The sequence below is a fragment of the Cygnus olor genome, chromosome 1 (assembly GCF_009769625.2).
Source record: "Cygnus olor isolate bCygOlo1 chromosome 1, bCygOlo1.pri.v2, whole genome shotgun sequence".
Classification (NCBI taxonomy): Eukaryota; Metazoa; Chordata; class Aves; order Anseriformes; family Anatidae; genus Cygnus; species Cygnus olor.
The window spans coordinates 77893860-77911289 of NC_049169.1; the positions used below are offsets into that span (position 1 = coordinate 77893860).

Consider the following 17430-nt stretch of genomic DNA (forward strand, 5'->3'; position numbering starts at 1 on the left):
GGCACTCCTGCATATCGTTAACCTCACTTTATTTTGGATCATGACAACGACAGGCAATGAAAAAAGCTGGAGTTCAACCTTTGAACCATTATTTACACCCAGCCTCATTGCAAATGCCACTGTAACCTGATGGGAAGGTTGAACTGGCCAAAATCCAGGAGAATGAGCCACACCAGATCTAACAAGCGCATCTTCCTCTGCTAATCATCCTCTCTCCATCTCAAGCTTTTCTCCAGTCAGATGTTTAAACTCAATGGGAAGGGCGACGTGATGCACCAGGTTGTTTAAGACCAACAGCACATGACCCATCTAGAATTTTAGCAGTGGAAAGTAGGGAAAAAAAGAGGAGATAGACAGCTATTTATTCTGTCCTTATTAACACCATGAGGGAACTTGGGTTAACAGGGTAAACCAAATCAAACAGTTCATGGACCCAGCTTGAAAGCTGCCATTTTAATCAAAAGCAGGACAACTGGCAGGTTGCTCCAAGCCACAGTTGCACTCTCCTACCCTCGGCCACCTCCTTTTCCCAATCCTCCCTCCCGTACCACCAGCTGCTGCCTCGGGTTTGACCTGTCATGCACCCACCCTGGAAATTCCTTCAAACCACAGTGGACTGGAGGCATCTACAGAAAATAAATTGGCAATAAATATGACTATTACCTAAAGGGAGAGGGAGGGGAAGCTAAGAAAATGTCCAGAGTGTTGACATTGGTCAAATAGACTTTCCCTTCTAAAATTTCCAAGAACACAGGGCCGTATAGTAAAGGCTTCATTATGAGCCCACTCGTTGCGTTTCTTACAGAATTTCTTCTCACCCACCCCTGAATACAGGAGCTTATTCTTGTGTGATTATTAATGCTGAAGAGCTGATAGGCTGCTATATCCCACTCTTGAAGAAACCCATTTTATGGTGTGCAACACGAAGAAGTGTTTCACTAAGAAGCTGGTTAAATAACTTCAGTACAGTTGCTATGGGAAGACATGGTGGCCAGAGAACTAGCGTCTTTGTTTTTGCTTTCCATTAGGATCACCATTTAAATGGCCACAGAATTTTCTTAAGCTTAATAGGCCTGTTGTTTTAATCTCTACCTTTGAGATATGGTGCTTCCCATAAAAATGTAGAAAGCATGCTTGTCAGGGAGGAGGTGAAAGAAGAGTTGAGGAAGGAAGAGAAAGGACAGGAATAACACACAGGACCGTGAGTCTATTAGCCAGTTAGGGCTATAAAACCTTAATACTGTTAAGACTTATTTCACACGCATTTTTTAAAAAGTTGGATTTTTGCTGTCCGTACATTACGATTCATCTAAAACTATTCGGAAGCTTTAAAGTTGCCAGTATTATCATCGTTTTATCCATTGAGATTCAACTTTATCTTTCTTTCATCATCTCAGATGCTCTCTATAAAAAGACAAGCCCGTGCAAATGAAATGCAATAGTTAAAAGCAGTACTTTCTCAAGACTACGTAACGTAGAGAAAAGGAATCTTTATAAAATGAGAATGAAAATAACAATTAGTCCTTTTATTCACTCTCCTAACATCCCAGAAGCAAACAATCCAGCCCTACTTTTAAATGAAAAGTACATTTATTGAGAAAAGCATTCAGCAACGTTATGATCTGACATGAGCAGCTCTCTAGTCACAGCAGCAAGAAACCTTTAGCCCTGTCCAAAGGTGTTAACAATGCAGTACTAATGTGACACGGCACTAAATGGATGGCCAAACACAGAGGCTTTGTTACATGCAGGAGGTTGAATTTTCGTCATCTTTTTCCAAACATGCACCTAAGGAAAACACTCTCAAACCCCTTCATTAAAAACGGTAAAAGCAAAGAAGCTGCATATTTTATCCTGTATATTTTTAGGATACATCTAGCAAAGGCAAAGAAAGAATACCTAAATTGCTAACAAAAAGTGAAAGCTCCAAATGTTTTTGATTTTTTTCTACAGTACATCTTCTTTTGCTTAACCTATTAGGAGTTAAACATGGGCTGGACAGAGTATGAAATTAACGCATACTTGAATCCTCTCCTAACTTTCAATTTTTTGTATATTTTGCAAATGGTTCTCTACCAAAGATTTTATACAGTTTCATTCATTCTAAACCTTTAAACAGATGAATTGGGTCAAAATCATTGCATTATATGCCTGTAATTTATGCTATCAACTTTGTTTTCCAGCACTGCACCACTAAAGGAAAACTGCTGTCCTGATTTAAAGCTGTAAATTCAGATCAAATGGGAAAGTGTTAGATTCAGAAGGGCTTTTGGTCCATTAACTTCCATGCTGATTTGACACGCTCTGCAGTGCTTGGGCAACAGACTCTGCCATACAACGTATTCCTAAGCAAACAGTGCTTTGTGTCATAAACCATCTGGGGTGTCAGCTCCAAGGGCCACTCATCTAAACTCCTCTGATACATTTGGAAATGCTGAGGTGCAGAACAGAAAGTTTTCTCCACCACAAAATCCCTTTAGCAAGGTTAAGGAGACACCGCCGTCAGAGGAACGATGGAAGGAACAAAATTTTGGCTGAGGCAGTTGTTTTCATTATTCTGCTGAAGAAAACCATTGGATACACCAGCTTTCTGAAAACACTATGATTTTTCTAAGGTACCAATAAAAGTGATACCATTCATAACCTGGACAGTGCTCCCTTTCATATCAGAGCCTATAGTCGCAAAGCTAAGTGCCAAGCAGATGGTTGAAATCTGTTTTTATAAAAAGTGTGTGCACATGCTTTTTTTTTTTTTTTTTCAGATTGAGTTCTTTGTATTCATATTCAGGCCTAGGTTCTAGCCATCAAAACACTGGCACTGAAGCAATCATTAGCAGCATTTTAGACAACTGGCAACTAAGGTATTCGCAGTTCTCCACAAAATGTTCAACTAATATCTCCCAGATGTATAATTAAGGCAAAAGATCATCTTCTTAAATTGGTATCAGTGCTTTGGATGGCCTTTCAATAGACTGCATATGTATGTAAAAAGCTATTTTATTTATCTTCCTTTTTTTTTTTTTTAATAATTTTCTAACTTTTATTATGCTCTATTTTTTAGAGCTGCTTTTAAAAATACAGGCTTCCATAGCAGACTCTACCCCACTATAACAACGGCAACTTCACTCATCTTGTTTTCACCTTTCTAATAAATGCCGAGAAGGAAATTCTATAAATTATTGCAGTAATAAGGCTCTGCCCTTCTTATTTGATGACCATTGATTAAATAATATGCTTTATTGGGTTTATTTGATCTAATACAGAAATATACAATAGGCTATGCTGTTCTGCAGGGGTCTGCTCCAGACAAGGGCAGCTAGCCCTCCAAGAATCGCTGATGTATCTGCTGCTGTTATGCTCGATAACCCGGAGCACGTCACCTCCATTTTGGGTATCCCTCTCACGTTGTTTGTCAATAGGCTGCTTATTGCCACAAAGAGCAAATCCAGAAATACTCACCAGTATGGGGTTCTGCTACCTGCCGGGGGTTCTCATGGAGTCTGGGAGCTGCAGACAATAATTTGCCTGGTGACTAATTAACAGAGGTCACAGTTTTGACAACCAAGGTTATCAAACACAAGTATATTTGGTAGACTGCATTTTTTGTGTAGCGGTCTCGCTTCAGACTGTGGTGGCCACAACCGGGAGTTACTACCTTAGAAAACACAGTTTCAAAACAAAGATTAATTTTGCGTACAGTGCCAAGTCCACTAAGACCCAGATGTTAGCTCTGGCAGAATTCAGGTGAATTTTCATCACCACCAGGCTGATGGCTCTAATCTGCCAGAGACACAATGTTGTTTAGGAGGAGTACTTAGTTAACATGTCTTTAAAGCACGCTCATACAGAACTTCCGAAATCTACAGATCTGCAGAAGCCTGCAGAAGCCTCTACAAGTGCTTTAGAAATTCTGGCTGCATTGCAACCAATGCAAGTTAGCTGCACGTTACAGAAAGTCAGGATTCTGCTCCACAGTCTTCTCACTAGCCACCACTTCGTGCCATCCTGGTTTACCAAGGTGAAAAACACCAGCCTTTTTCACAGAGTTGAGCAGAACATTAATTAATTAGGCTTACACTTTTAGGACCTGACACTGAACTTCAGTGCCAGCGAGACCAAACACTCGGTGTGAATAGCCACCTTTTAAAATGATGCCTTGGCTGGCCCTATCACAAAATAGGTTGTTGTGAACACACTGCTGAATAACTACTACTAAAATACTATGGCACATGCCTGATTATAATCCATTATCTTGAAAGTAGTCTCCCTCTTAAAAAGCTTATCAAAGAAAATAACTTAATAGCTCAGTCATAATATTCATAAGCTACACAGATCAAATCCACTTAGGACTCCTTACTTTATACTACACTCTGTTGAGAAAATGGGTAAGAGACACAACACAGAGGCCGGATCTAAACCTACCTGCAGAGCCCACCGATTCAGCTCAACTCTTACTGAGCATGCAGTTGGAAACAGAAAAAAATACCGAAATGGATTAGGAGAACTTTTAATATGAATAACAAAATAATTCCTTCCTCTTAATAAGCTTGTCTCATTTCATTCATTTTGGATCTCTGTCGCACATTTAAAAAACAGATGTCAGGAACACGGGTAGGAATCACCATGCGTTTTGTGTTCTGTACCATGCTTTTTGCTTTTAAGCTAGTTGGTTTGCTCGCTGCGGCTGCCTGCACCGCTGCATTCGGTAGAGTCTGTTCCTCACATTAATACTCTCCATGTGAAGAATTTTTTCCTGGACTCCCCCAGTGCCTGGTCCTTACGTTATAAAACATCTGACAGCTCTTGTACATATGGCTGAAGATGTTAACTGTTCTCCAGGATGAAACCCTTTCTGGACTCTTGGTTACACACACCGTCTTTCAATCGGCTGCCTAGCCGCTGCCATCTAACCTCAGTTCTCCCCAGTGGCCTCCAGGTAGGGAGTTCACGCTCCAACAACTGGCAGGGCTGGAGACGGTATTCCCTGCCAGCCCTCACCAGCACGGCCCAGGCAGTAAATATTTCTGTACTTTATACTGTTATTTATACTCCAAAGTCCCTGTTTTACATATTTAAGTAATTCCAATCTTACATTTTCATCTTGTTAGAAGGAGACCTTTAGGAATTATAATTGGGCAGACAGAAGTCTGTAATTTGCAGTTCTATGGAGCTCAAGATGGAAAAGGATGGTTTAGAGGTCAAAAAACAGGACTAGCAGTCAATATCTCTAGTTTTTAAACCCATCCATGCAAACAATTTTGTGACACTGTCCCTCAGTTTTCTCATCTACAGGTTGAGGCTAATCTTGCTTCCCAATTGGAAGAGCACAGAAATCTTCCTGATTTGTATATTAATGCTTTCCAAACGCTCTGGATTCCCAATCAGAAGACATTAGAGGAAGTATGATTAACAATATCTGTACTTCTAGCAGTAAAGCAACTTCTACATATATATGTGTAAAAAATACACAGAGATAGAACACACATGCGCATGTATTACTCGATTTAAAAACTCTAAAAGCACAGTTTCAGGACTGAAATCTCATTCATGAACCATGCTAGGGATCTCTTACCTACTCTCTGCTTCTGAATTTTTCCCATACAAAGACACATTGATATTAGTCTAAGCTCCAAGCACAAAGGCTGCTCTGTGGAATGGAAAGAAACCTTCTTTTTTGTGTTTGTACAGTGACGAGCATAATGGGTTCCTAATTCAGGATGCCTGTACTCTACTAAAACACACTAAATCAATGACACTAATACACATGCAGATTATCTATAAAAGAAATGCATGGCATACTTGAGAGCAATACAGTATTTTTCTCCAACTTTGCATGGTATTTCACACAAGCACCACAGCCTACTGTTTTACTGAGTCACACAATTAGTTTCAAAGTTTAGGCAAGGAGATCAAATCTGAGCAGAACTTACAAAGCATAAGCAAAGGACGAGAGTCTTCCACTGAGAAATTCTGCTGCATTCCCATCTCAGTTGCAAAAGCAGAATGAACTCTATGTTCATATGATTTCAACAAAGATGAGTCAATAGCCACCTTTACAATACACTGCCCATAAATATCTACTTAAATCTCAAAAAAGTATGAGCAAAAGACAAACCAAAGGCAGAATCTGAAAATACAACTCTATTTTCTGTGTCTCTGTGCACTTCAAACTCACAAAAGCTTGAATATTTTTAATGGAAGTGGAAAAGAAATCTATTTGGCTTTACTCAGCAACTGCAGAATGAAACTGTACCAAAAGAATTATGTTGCATGCTCTGTTTTCACTTGATTTCATTTAGCTTTTTAGTTCTATTTCAGTTTTGTTTCATTTAGCTTTTTTTTTTTTTTTTTTTTAATAATAATAATTTTTTGGTGATTCACATTTCACACCAGCACAGGAACAAGTCATGTAAATACAACACAACAAAATGACCCAGTTTGTTAATAGACATGCCAAACGGGTAAGAACATCCTTCCCTCCGCCCTTATCAACCTTCCCACACATCTCATTTCTATCCAAAAATGCCTCTGCCCCAGTGAGGCCACAGCATCAAAATTTAGGGAGAAAGCCCTGTGAATAAAAACCTGACTAAAGCTTTGGAGAAAATGCTTCCAAGTCTTGTTTCAAAAAGTGACTGCAGTGAGGCCGCTAAGGGAATTTCTCTGGAAACCATAAGCTTCTCCACAGTCAAATGCAGCATGGGCAGCACTACGGCAAGCCAGTGCCCCCTCCCAGCAAAGAGCTCCACCAAAGCGCCCCAACCCTAACGCAGGCAGGCTGCCTCCAGCGGTGAAAGGACACTGGATGCTTCGTGCTCGCCATTAAACTTTCTCTTGTTTAAAACAAGAAATACCTCTAAATTGTCTGCATTATAAAAACTGTATGCAAAATTGCATTTAGGTCTTTCGGGCTGCGATGAATTTTAGTCACATCCCATTCAACGAAAGTACAGCCTCTTTGAGACTCTCAGCAAACGGCAGATAACAGCTTAATGCAATCCAGTAACAGGACACTGCAAACTACAGAGAACAAACAGGAATGTGTCTGCTTGCATGCACACTCATTCTTGTGTTTTTCTAGGCTCACACTTTTAATTGGCTGAAGAAGTTTGGTGAAATCTTTCCAATTAACCATGCTAAGAAAGTAAGAACAAAATTCTGAATTGTTCAGAGCCACTAACATTTTCCTTACTCTTGGTCTTATGCTATCTGTTGAGTTTGCAAGTAGCTCCAGCTCACCGTCAGACTGATTATCGTTGCCCATGCCCAACCTGTGAGATGAATGAATGAAATATGGGACATTTTTTTCACTCCCACATTCTTAAAATCAAGAAAACAACAAGCTCAGCACCAAAGAAACCAAGAGGATGACAAATTGTATGAGTTTCTCTTTACATAAACTACATTCCTTGTTCTCTTTTCTCCCGAGCTACAAAGGTTCGTGAAGTACAGGAGATGAAGACAATGGTCTTAACTATGCAAAAATAACACATTTCCCCCACACAGAGTTCCTCACTGCTGAAAAGAACTCTGGTTCTTCTGGCATGAAAATTCAATGTCTATTCATTCTGCTTATGTTTTTGCCCCAAAAGTAATGGGATTATGCTAAGATTAGTAAAACAGAAACAAATATGCATTAATAAGACTAAAATAAAACCACACTGAAAAGTTAGCACTAAGGTAATGTTTTATGATATATTGAGATTGAATAGCACATAGACACCCACATTCTATGGAAAAAAAAAAAAGCCAAAAAAAAAGCAATTAAGTTTGTCAACATGAACTTGAGAAAACACAACAGAAGTATACAGTAAAGCAGAAATAAAATAAAATTATTATAGATGTCAAAAAGCAATTGCTGATATGAATTTCCATGCTTGGTCTTTCAAAAAAAAATGTATAAAAAGGCAATCTATTATATCAAACATCAATTTTAAAAATAACAAACATAATTACAGTATAGCCTTTATATTTACGTACAGAATGACTGAGAAATGTTACCTGATTAATCCCCCAGCACTTTTAAGGGAAACAAGGTCAACTCCAATCTCAAACTTTCAAAGCGAGCCCCAAGCTTTCTCTCATTTTCACTTCAACTGTCTATGTTCTACAAGTCAAAAATCGCACCATCACGTTGAACAAAATTTTTTTTCTTAAAGTGACAGACAGACAATTCGAAGAGAAGTACCTTGACAGACCCAAACGGGGTGTAGGACAACGTTCAGAAGTGTCCTTAAGACTAGCCAGCTAAGCCACCCCCGCAAGCACACCACAGCATGGGCACCACCTCGCTCACTCCTCAGCTGCACAGTAACACCTGGCGGTTCCTGCGACCAAAATCCAGCTCTGTGCCTCCTCACTTTCTTTTTCTGCTAAGAACAAACAAACACTGCACCCATCCTAAAAAAAAAAACAAAAACAAACAAAAGAAAACACTAGGTGCAGGAGCAATGCAGGGAGCTGCTTTCCCAGTCCCCACCCACTTCCTCCAGTCTTTCCAGATGCACGACCCCGCGACACCACGGTGCTTCAGAGACCTCCTCTACACCGGGCTCGGCCTCAGGGACAGACCCAGGCCCTGGGGTGGCCCCGTGGGACTCCTCACCCTGGGGTGCCCCGCTGGCAGCTGTCTGGGCCCGACAGAGCATGGAGAAGCGTCCCAGGGCCAGGCCGCCCTGTGGGCTGGGGGATGCCCGCTGCCCAAGGCCAGGCAGAGAAATGCCAGTGGGCTCCCAAGTCCTCCAAGTAACTTCAACTGGCAGAGGTGCTGCAAGGACGTGGCCGGGATCTGCTTAGCTTGCGGTGTAACTTTCAAGGTATTCAAATAAGACGTGATTTTTTCCGCTTGTAAGAAGTACCGGAGACTTGGTGCGTGTTCCAAGAGATAAAAATTCACGAATATTTTCAAAAGGAAAAGCACTTCGCTTCTAAGGGTGCTCCTTGTTAAGCCCGCTCTTTGCCATCAGCAGAGCCGTACCACAGCTATGGATTAACTGCTGCGAGCACTCCTTTCCTCTTGACCACTGCAGCAGAACTCACAGGCACTGAATGTTTCCAGTGCGCGCAGGTACAACGGGACAATATTTTCCCCCTCCACTTAAAAGTTAATTATACTTAAACCAGGCCAGAGCAAGAAATTCATAAAAAAAAAAAACAAAGCCAAGAGGATATCAAACTCACTTCTGCAAAAGTTGCGAAGGCAGAGGTAGCTGACATGTAAACTTCAACATTAAGAGATTATTTTAAAGTACAGTATGAAAGCATGCAAGGAAACTGTAAATCTACCTTGGGAGATACTCCTTCTCCTGTATAAATATTATATATATTTTTAAACACAGCTACTGATACATCGCATTACACGGATGTGAATGCCTATCCTATCATCAGGGAACTTCACATTAAAGTAACTCAGCCGGATACTATGTGCCTCTCAAACGGTAAAGCCATAAATGCTCATTAAAAGCTCCCCGAGAAGTAGTAAATATTTTGTAAACTAGTTATGTATTTAAGATCTCTGGACAGCAAGAGAAGGAAAAACAATTCCTCTCCTATCTAAAGGTACCAATCAAACACACTATGCACATAAACATCGCAAGATGCTTGGTGGGAGAGTGTGTGTATGTGTTTGTGTGTGTTTTAATTAACTCCTTGAATGCATACGATGAGCCAGCCACCCAGAATTAGTAATGCCAAACTCCCGATTTGATTCAAATGCAGTGAATACAACAGTGGGATTGTGCAGGCTGGTGTGTCACTCATCACTTCTCTCATCTGCGCTTTCTTTGCGTTCCAAGTCTAGTTCACAAATGCAGCAACTGGTAAATTATTGAGATGTTCATTAAAATCTATAATCTGTAACAGTCAACTTCTTCCTCGATAAGCATAAGCACCACAAATGAAATTAGCACACACAGGACATTAATGAGTAGCCTGCGAATTGATTCCTTCAGACTCATCTCAGAGAAATAAAATCGTGTCGATTTTTGTCACGGCAAAGAACAACCGTCTGAAACTTTTAACTGGCACTGCATTCGTGCTTCAGATCCCAAACCCCTAGACCTAAATACACAAGCAATAAAGTCATTTTCTGAAAGCATCTCCGTGGAAGGCAAATGCTATTCAGCCCAGTATTAAAGAAATCTCGTTGTCTTACTTTAAATGAAGGAATAATCGCTCTCACTTCTACAGGTAGATTTTAGGAGAGTGGGACATCATTCTGAGCAAGCCGGTTGATAGAAAGGCATTATTCTTTCTCCAAAAAATTCCCAGCAAACGCAGTAGAAGAAGAAAGCTTTTAGGGTAACTTTAGCTAAGAAAAGCACTTAGGAATACGCAAAGTTTCCTTTTAGGAAAATGATTTCTCCATTTGACAGTGTTGGTACAACCCCAAAATAAATTCAGTGGGAGTCTGAAATGACTCGTGCAGTGCAGCAGTGAAGCAGCTAAGTATATTTTTCTCCTCCCAGCAGAGGCTTGCTTTACATCTTTGAGCCTCTCCTCTCTACACGCTATTCACTAGCGCACGGAATGTTTCCAGGGCACAGAAATGGTGACTGTCAATGCTAAACTTGTTCTGCTGTCCCCATCCCCACTGCTCCCATCCACGCCTTTTGTCTTTTCTAGCTCTTCCTTTTTTCCTGTGGAAGCACTAAGCTAACCTTCTTTCTTCCATGAACACCGCATACTTCTTTACCTTGAATTGGCATATTCAAAAAAAAAAAAAAAAAAGGAAACAGAAAAGAATGCAAAAGAGAAAGAGAAAGGATGCCACTTTGTCCTGGTGCCTAGCATAGCCTCTCTCTCAGTCTACAGAGAAATGTAAATATGCAGTAATTAATTTGGGTTTAAGAACATTCCATACACTAGGGACATTGTTAAGCAGTCACTTTATCTATTTTTCATTTACCAGATTTTATTAAGACATTAAAACTTTATGTTGGGCATTTTTGAGATCTTATCATTTGGTAAATTTCACAGCTGTCCATGATGGTTCTGGCTGCATTATCTCTACCTTTTCCTCAAAGTAAACTTTCTTTCTGTTGCAGCCATGCCTGATATATTTAAGCATGATAACTCATCTTAAACTTAAAAAAGAGAAAAAAAGGCAAAAGAAAAGTTATCATTTTTGAGACCTATAAAGCCAATTCAGAGTGCCACAGGTACATCACAAAGTACATCCCAGAAGTTAACCTTGCCCTCTGTAATAAACAGAGCAGATTCCAGTTATAATTTCTTCCTACTACTTTTCTGCAAACATCATCCCCCTCAGCATACGCATTGTGATGCTCCTCTCTATCAAGCAACGGAACTGCCACAAACAGAAAGAAAGAAGTGCAAGTAACTTCTCGGGAAAGCACGAAAGCCCTCACATTTTTGGTACGGTAATTAATTATACATGCCAATTCACAAAATCTAGTGCAATTTACTACTGATGCTGAACGAATTAATGAATGTTTATTCGTCTGACACTCAGGATTATTTTCATTCCAAGCGCGTACCACAGATGCCCGTGATAATGACCACAGACGCGAGAGAAGCCCCCTTGATTCAGATCTCTCGAGTTGGGGTGCCTCAGACTGCAAGCAGTCCAGAAACTTTACCAGGATACACTGACACATCACGGAAGAGACAACAGGGAAAGCAGAACAACCTTCCGAGATACAGGCACTCAGAAATCTGAACTGCAAACAACTCTGCCTGACAAATCTTTACCTCCTTGCAATTCGCTGTTCGAGTTTAAAAGGGGACAGTGGGAGACGGGCAGCAGCAGCACAACCGAAGTCAGTCATGCAGATAGGACATGTGGGACCCCAGCGACTGCAGAAATGTGCTCCAAGAACAGCGCCTGCTGCAGATCTGGGCAAATAACCTGCTACGAACGTCTAAAACCCAATCCTCATACATCGTGCGTATGTACACACGTGAACCCCGTGAGCGTGTGTGTCTGTGTATCTGTGTGTGAGCGACAGTGCGTCCTCATGGCTGTTTTCTGATAAATACACATATATTACACGGACAGTATCTACTCTGCGTATATGTGTGTAACTATAGTCAAACACACGCAATGTAAACAAATGGTAATGATTAACAGAGATATTGGTTTGTATTACCAATTTCAACTGCAGGGGGAAAATTGTAAAATAAATAAATAAATAAATAAATAAATTGTATGTCCCGAGGTTCGTTTTTATTGCTTCCCATTTCTACCGCTTGCTATTATCTGCATAGCAAAAGGAGAGCAGTTTATTGATTATTTAACTAGAATGTTTACAAGAGCAAAGCTGGGATCCCTGAAAATGAATCGTATGCCTAGAAATAAAGAGCAGAGAAGCTTGCTTTATTTCTGCAGAAGATGTTTTGTCCAAAAGGATTTGTTTGTATATAAAATTTAGATAAATATATACGATGCAGAGAGACTTCAGAGGAAAAAAAAAAAGTCCAGCAATCAGAAAATGAAAGGACTTCATTCTGCTTTGCAGGCTTTATAAGCATGCTGTTCATCACAAAGTTCAAAGAATAATCTAAACCGCTTCCTTATAAATTTCTACATATGATCTTAGTGATGCAGATGAAATACTTTGGTCTACTAATTGCACGAGTGAGACAAGCGCGTTGCTGTGATGCTACACCAGATTCGACACCAGAAACAGTACCAGTTTCCCCAGGTAGTTGAACTAAGTTGATGCAATGCACGTGAACAAAACCATCTTTTCCTATTACCATAATAATAACAAACCAGAGGAAAACGCCGAATAGCCCAAGCAAGTCTGGAAAATTAATTGTATTAAGGGAGCCCTTGGAGCAGCGCAGCAACACCAATTCCACTTTCTAGCACGGAAGTGTTCTGGTTGCAGAAAGAGGGTCGAAAGCGTTAAAATAGTTCTTTTCTGCGTTTCCCGATTTTATTTTTCTCCGATCTCTTAATTCAAGCGCTCCATCCCGTCCTTTCCGTGCACGCATGTTCCTCAGCCCACTTAAAGTGTTTTTATCTTGCCTTCTTTTCTGTGCCTTTACTACCCAATTCGGGAGGTTTGAGCGATGAACAGCTTGACTTAGCATATTTTTAACCAGCTGGTCTAGCACCTAGCTTGCATTGCATAGTCGGATACAACCAAATGTTTATACAGGAGGTAGCTTTCACGGAGATGAAGGAGGGAGAGGGGAAGAAAAAAAAAAAAAAGAACAAGAAGAAGAACAAGAAGAAGAAGAACAAGAAGAAGAAGAACAAGAAGAAGAAGAACAAGAAGAAGAAGAGAAGCCTGGGCAGCGCATCCCGCCCTCCTTTACCCCCGCACAAGTTGGAGCGGCCGGCGGCGGCCGGCCCCGGGACCCCCGGCGGGGCGGGCGGCGGGGGGGGAAGCCCCGGCCGCCGGCTGCGGGGGTGCAGCGGGAGGCTCGGGGGGCTCGGGGGGCCCGTGGGGCAGCTGCGGGGGTCCCGCCGGACTTTCCCCGCTCGGCGGCCCCGCGGTGCCCGGCGGAGCCGCGCTGCCGGCCGAGCAACAAAAGGGCGTGCGCTCCGCCGGGCGGCCGCCAAACTTTCCCGGGAGGGCGCGGCGAAGCGGGCCCCCCCTTCCCTTTTCTTCCCCTCTCTTCCCTGCCCTTCCCCTCCCTTCCCTTCCCCTCCCCTCCCTCCCTCCCTCCCTCCCTCCCGCAGTCCCCCGCCGCCGCGCACCCCGGGGCAGCCCCGGTGCTGGGGGAAAGGGGGGGGGGTGCTGCCGCCCCGCCCCCCCGCCCAGCGGACACGCGGTTTGCACGCTGCTTTTTTTTTGGGGGGGGAAAAGGGGGAAAGGGGGGGGGGGCAGCTTGCGCCCGACTTGCGCCCCGCGGCCGCGCCGCAGGGCAGCGGAGACGCGCGGCGGGGCGCGGGGAGAGCGACCGGGAAGCGCGCCGGAGAAACGCGCAATAAAGAAGGGGGGATGATAATAATAATAATAATTAAAAAAAAAATAATAAGAGCCCCCCCCCCCAACCCGAATCGCAGCGCCCCCCCTTCCTTCCCCAGCCCCCCCCCCTCCGCCCCGCCAACTCGCCTCACCTTTCAAACTCCTGAGGTAAATCAGGGTCAGTGAGCATGCTGGAAAAGCGCAGTTTCCCTTTGTCACAGCAGCCACCTACGGTCGCCTCCGACTGAACCTGTCAAGTGAGCCCGAGCCCTCCACACCGATGGATTTTCTCTCCCTCCCTCCCTCCTCCCTCCCTCCCTCCCGGCGCGCTCGCTCTGAGCGAGGGCTCCTTGACCAGGCTCTTAAAGGGGCCGCGCCTCGCCGCAGACGAGACCCCCCCCTCCGTGTCCCCCCCCCGGTGTCCCCCCCCAGTCCCCCCCGGGGGTCCGGTCCCCGCCGGGGAAGGCGGCTGGGGGAACGGGATGGGGGAGCGGGGCGGGGTGGGGGGAGCGGGTTTTGGGGTGAGGGGGTTGGGGGGTGAGAAAAAATTGTAAAATAAATCGGGGAAAAAAAACGGGGGGGGGGGAGAGCGGCAAAAACAAAAATAAAAGCCCGGCAATCCACCTAAAGCGGTGAACCGGGAGCAAATCCCCTGCTCTGGGGAAGATCAGCGGAGAAAGAAGATAAAACAAGAGCAGACTGATTAAATTGAAACAGTTATCAACTCTGCGCGGGTTGAAATAGGGGAGAAAAGATTAGACACATAAAAATGTTACCAAAGGCATTTGTACTCCGAAGAATTTTCATTCCTTTCTCCCCCCCTCCGTCCCTAGTCTCTCTCTTTCTCTCCCTCTTTCTCTCTCTTTGGGGAGGGGAAAGAAGAAAAAAAAAACACACAACACAACAATCAGGCATTGTTCTGAGGGAAGAAAAGCAACTTTGACAGATTGAAATATAGCAGAGGCCCCTTCAAGGAAACCTGTAAACAACTTGTCACTCACTCTGTCGGTCTCACTGTTAGCTCTTGCTATCCACAAAGTGCTGTGAACCGGCCTGGCAACGCCACCAAAGTTTCCTCGGCTCCAAACTCCATCAACCGGCCCCGCACGCCAGCACGCCAGCACCGCCAGCACGAACGACGACCACCACCGCCTCCCCTTCCTCCTGCCGGGACTCCTGGTGCTGGGGGGGGGCAGCTTTCTCCCCCCAAGGCCCCCAGCACACCCCTCTCCTCCGAGCCCCCCCGGTCCCCCTGCCCGGCTGCCGCGGCCAGGTGAGGATCTGGGGGCTGCAGGTGATGCCCCGAGGAAATTCCCCTTGCAGCCCCCTGGAGCAGAGCTGGGTGCCTTGCCCGGCCAGCGGTCTGCCTGGCACCGAGCTCCCAGAACTGGGGGGAGTGAAGGAGGGATAAGGAAAAAAAGGGAAAAAAAAACAAAAAACAAAAAAAAAACGAACTGTAACAAACTGGTCTCCCTGTTCTTTAACGCACACATGCACACACACCCACACGCGACCACAGATCTATACTCCATTCTTTCCAGTTCCCCAACCCTAATTCCTTTCTCTCTTCCTGCTTTAATTTGCAGCTGGACAACATTAAGGGCCTTTAAAAACCACGAGGTTCTGACCCCACATCAGTTTGATTAGGTCCGCTGCCCCCTCTCTTCCCTACCTCCCAGTGACACGGCGAGAGCAACTCTACTTTCTGCAACACGCACAAGTGTACGCGCGCATTCCCACACAGCGGCCCTAAAACGTTCGATATTTTCATGCCCACCGGCTTCAAGAAACCCCCCAAAGAAAAGCTTATTATTTTTATTAATATCCAACAGCCACGCCGCTTAACACGATCCTATTTCCCCACGGTGTAAATGCTCTAAACCAGCAGGCTGAGGCAGGGGCCAGGCAGCCCAGGGCTGGCACAAGGCGCTATCGGCTACGAGCCCGGAACGATCATTTTGGCCATGAGCAGCACAGCCACCGTCAGCTCGTGCCCGTCGTCCCCGTGGCGCATCGTGCCGTCCCCACAGAGCATCGTGCCGCTCAGGAAGCGGAGTGCTGGAGCTGAGTTTGCGGAGGCGCCTTCGCGGCAGTTCGTACCAGAGTCTGCCTTACACCACGGCGCTCGGAGCGGAGTCACAGAGGATCTGTCAAATTCTGGCACGAGGGAGATCTAATGGCTCCTCGCTGCGGGGCAGGGTAAGCTGACTTCCTTCGGTAGCCCCTGGCAAATAATATTTTCCACAGAGGTTCGTTCACAGGAGCCTGACAAACCTCGTTACCACATACAAGGATTTTTTATTTGTTATTTAGTAGCTAGCCCTTTTAGGACAGCTGTGAGGTAGACGCTGAAAAGGCAGCAGATGATTAAAAAGAACAATTCCAAATACTTTCCCTTTCATCTGAGCGTCTCAAACCACGTTACGTCTCACATTACTCCTCTGCAGGTAATAAATATAATTAGGACTGATTCCAAAACTTTATTTGTATTGAAAAGTATCTCACTCCACGGGGGCTCCATTCAAATCAGCAAATCTCTGTGTGGAGTAGGAGGCTACTTAGTAGGAGAATTTGACCTCAAATAGGGAAACTGAGATGCAGACAGGCTTAGTCGCTTGCCCGAGCTGACACAGTTAGCCAACTGCAGCAAAAGGATGAGAATAAAGATCCATGTGCCTCACAGTCGACAACAATCCTTGCGCTGCTGAAACATGTTGGGTATTTCACCTGCTTTTCCCACAAAGCCGTGATTTTTACATGCAGCTAAAACATACTTCATCCCCGTATTCATGTTTGTGAGTCCCCTTGGCTTTTCATTTTCCCTTCAATTGCCCCTCTCTAGATGCTGGTCCTTCTCTGCCACTCCTTGCTTTGCTTCCCCCTTTTTTCTCACACTTGGCCTTGGGAGCAGTTTGCAGAGATAAGCCAGTCAGAAGCCCCAGCTGGAGGAAAATGAAGGCGACCTTTTATTCAAAGGATCTGCAAAAGTTCTGGCAGAATAGGACTATCACATTTTGACTGCATGGTAGCTCCACTCAGCTCTCTAACCTCATATCCCTTCAACTCCACAACTGCCCTCCTTCTACCACGTTTGCCCTCTGTTCAGGTATATTTACCCCTCCCTGTAGCATTTTTTATTTAAGCGTTTTCATACTCCTCTGAGTTTGTGTTATGACCAGCTCCTTGGTCAGCTCTCTGCTACTCTGATTACAAACCAGAGCAATCACCATTGACACCAGGAATTAGGGAACAGGACATTGGCTAGACCAGGACCAAGAACCATAATAAAAGGGAAAAAACGAAGCAACCCACCAACAAAGAAATGTTGGGGGAGAAAACAAATGAGCAAGAGGGAGAGCTGAGAAGGAGAGAGGAAGTGGAAGAAAGAAAGGAAGTGGAGATCATTCATCTGAACGTTTCTGACATGAGCCCTGCTTTTCCCTTACCCTAGTTTACAACACTTATCCTTACCCCACTGTATTTTCTGCTAAGGTACCCGTCTCCAGCTTGTCCTTCCTTCACCTCATATTTTCTGAGCTCCCAGCTC

General features: G+C 44.1%; 1 protein-coding gene across 10 annotated transcripts in view; it reads right to left on the bottom strand.

Moving 5' to 3' along the window:
* SOX5 (SRY-box transcription factor 5) overlaps window positions 1–17430 on the bottom strand; it is a 645390-nt gene that overhangs the window by 282179 nt on the left and 345781 nt on the right. For 7 of the 10 annotated variants that reach the window (XM_040565774.1, XM_040565770.1, XM_040565767.1 and 4 more), the window contains exon 1: window positions 14036–14152. The exons of the other annotated variants lie outside the window; for them this stretch is intronic. In XM_040565774.1, coding sequence (XP_040421708.1) covers window positions 14036–14073 — 38 coding nt within the window. In that variant the 5' untranslated portion in view covers window positions 14074–14152. Of the gene's footprint in view, window positions 1–14035; window positions 14153–17430 lie in introns of those variants that run through there. 10 annotated transcript variants of the gene reach the window in all.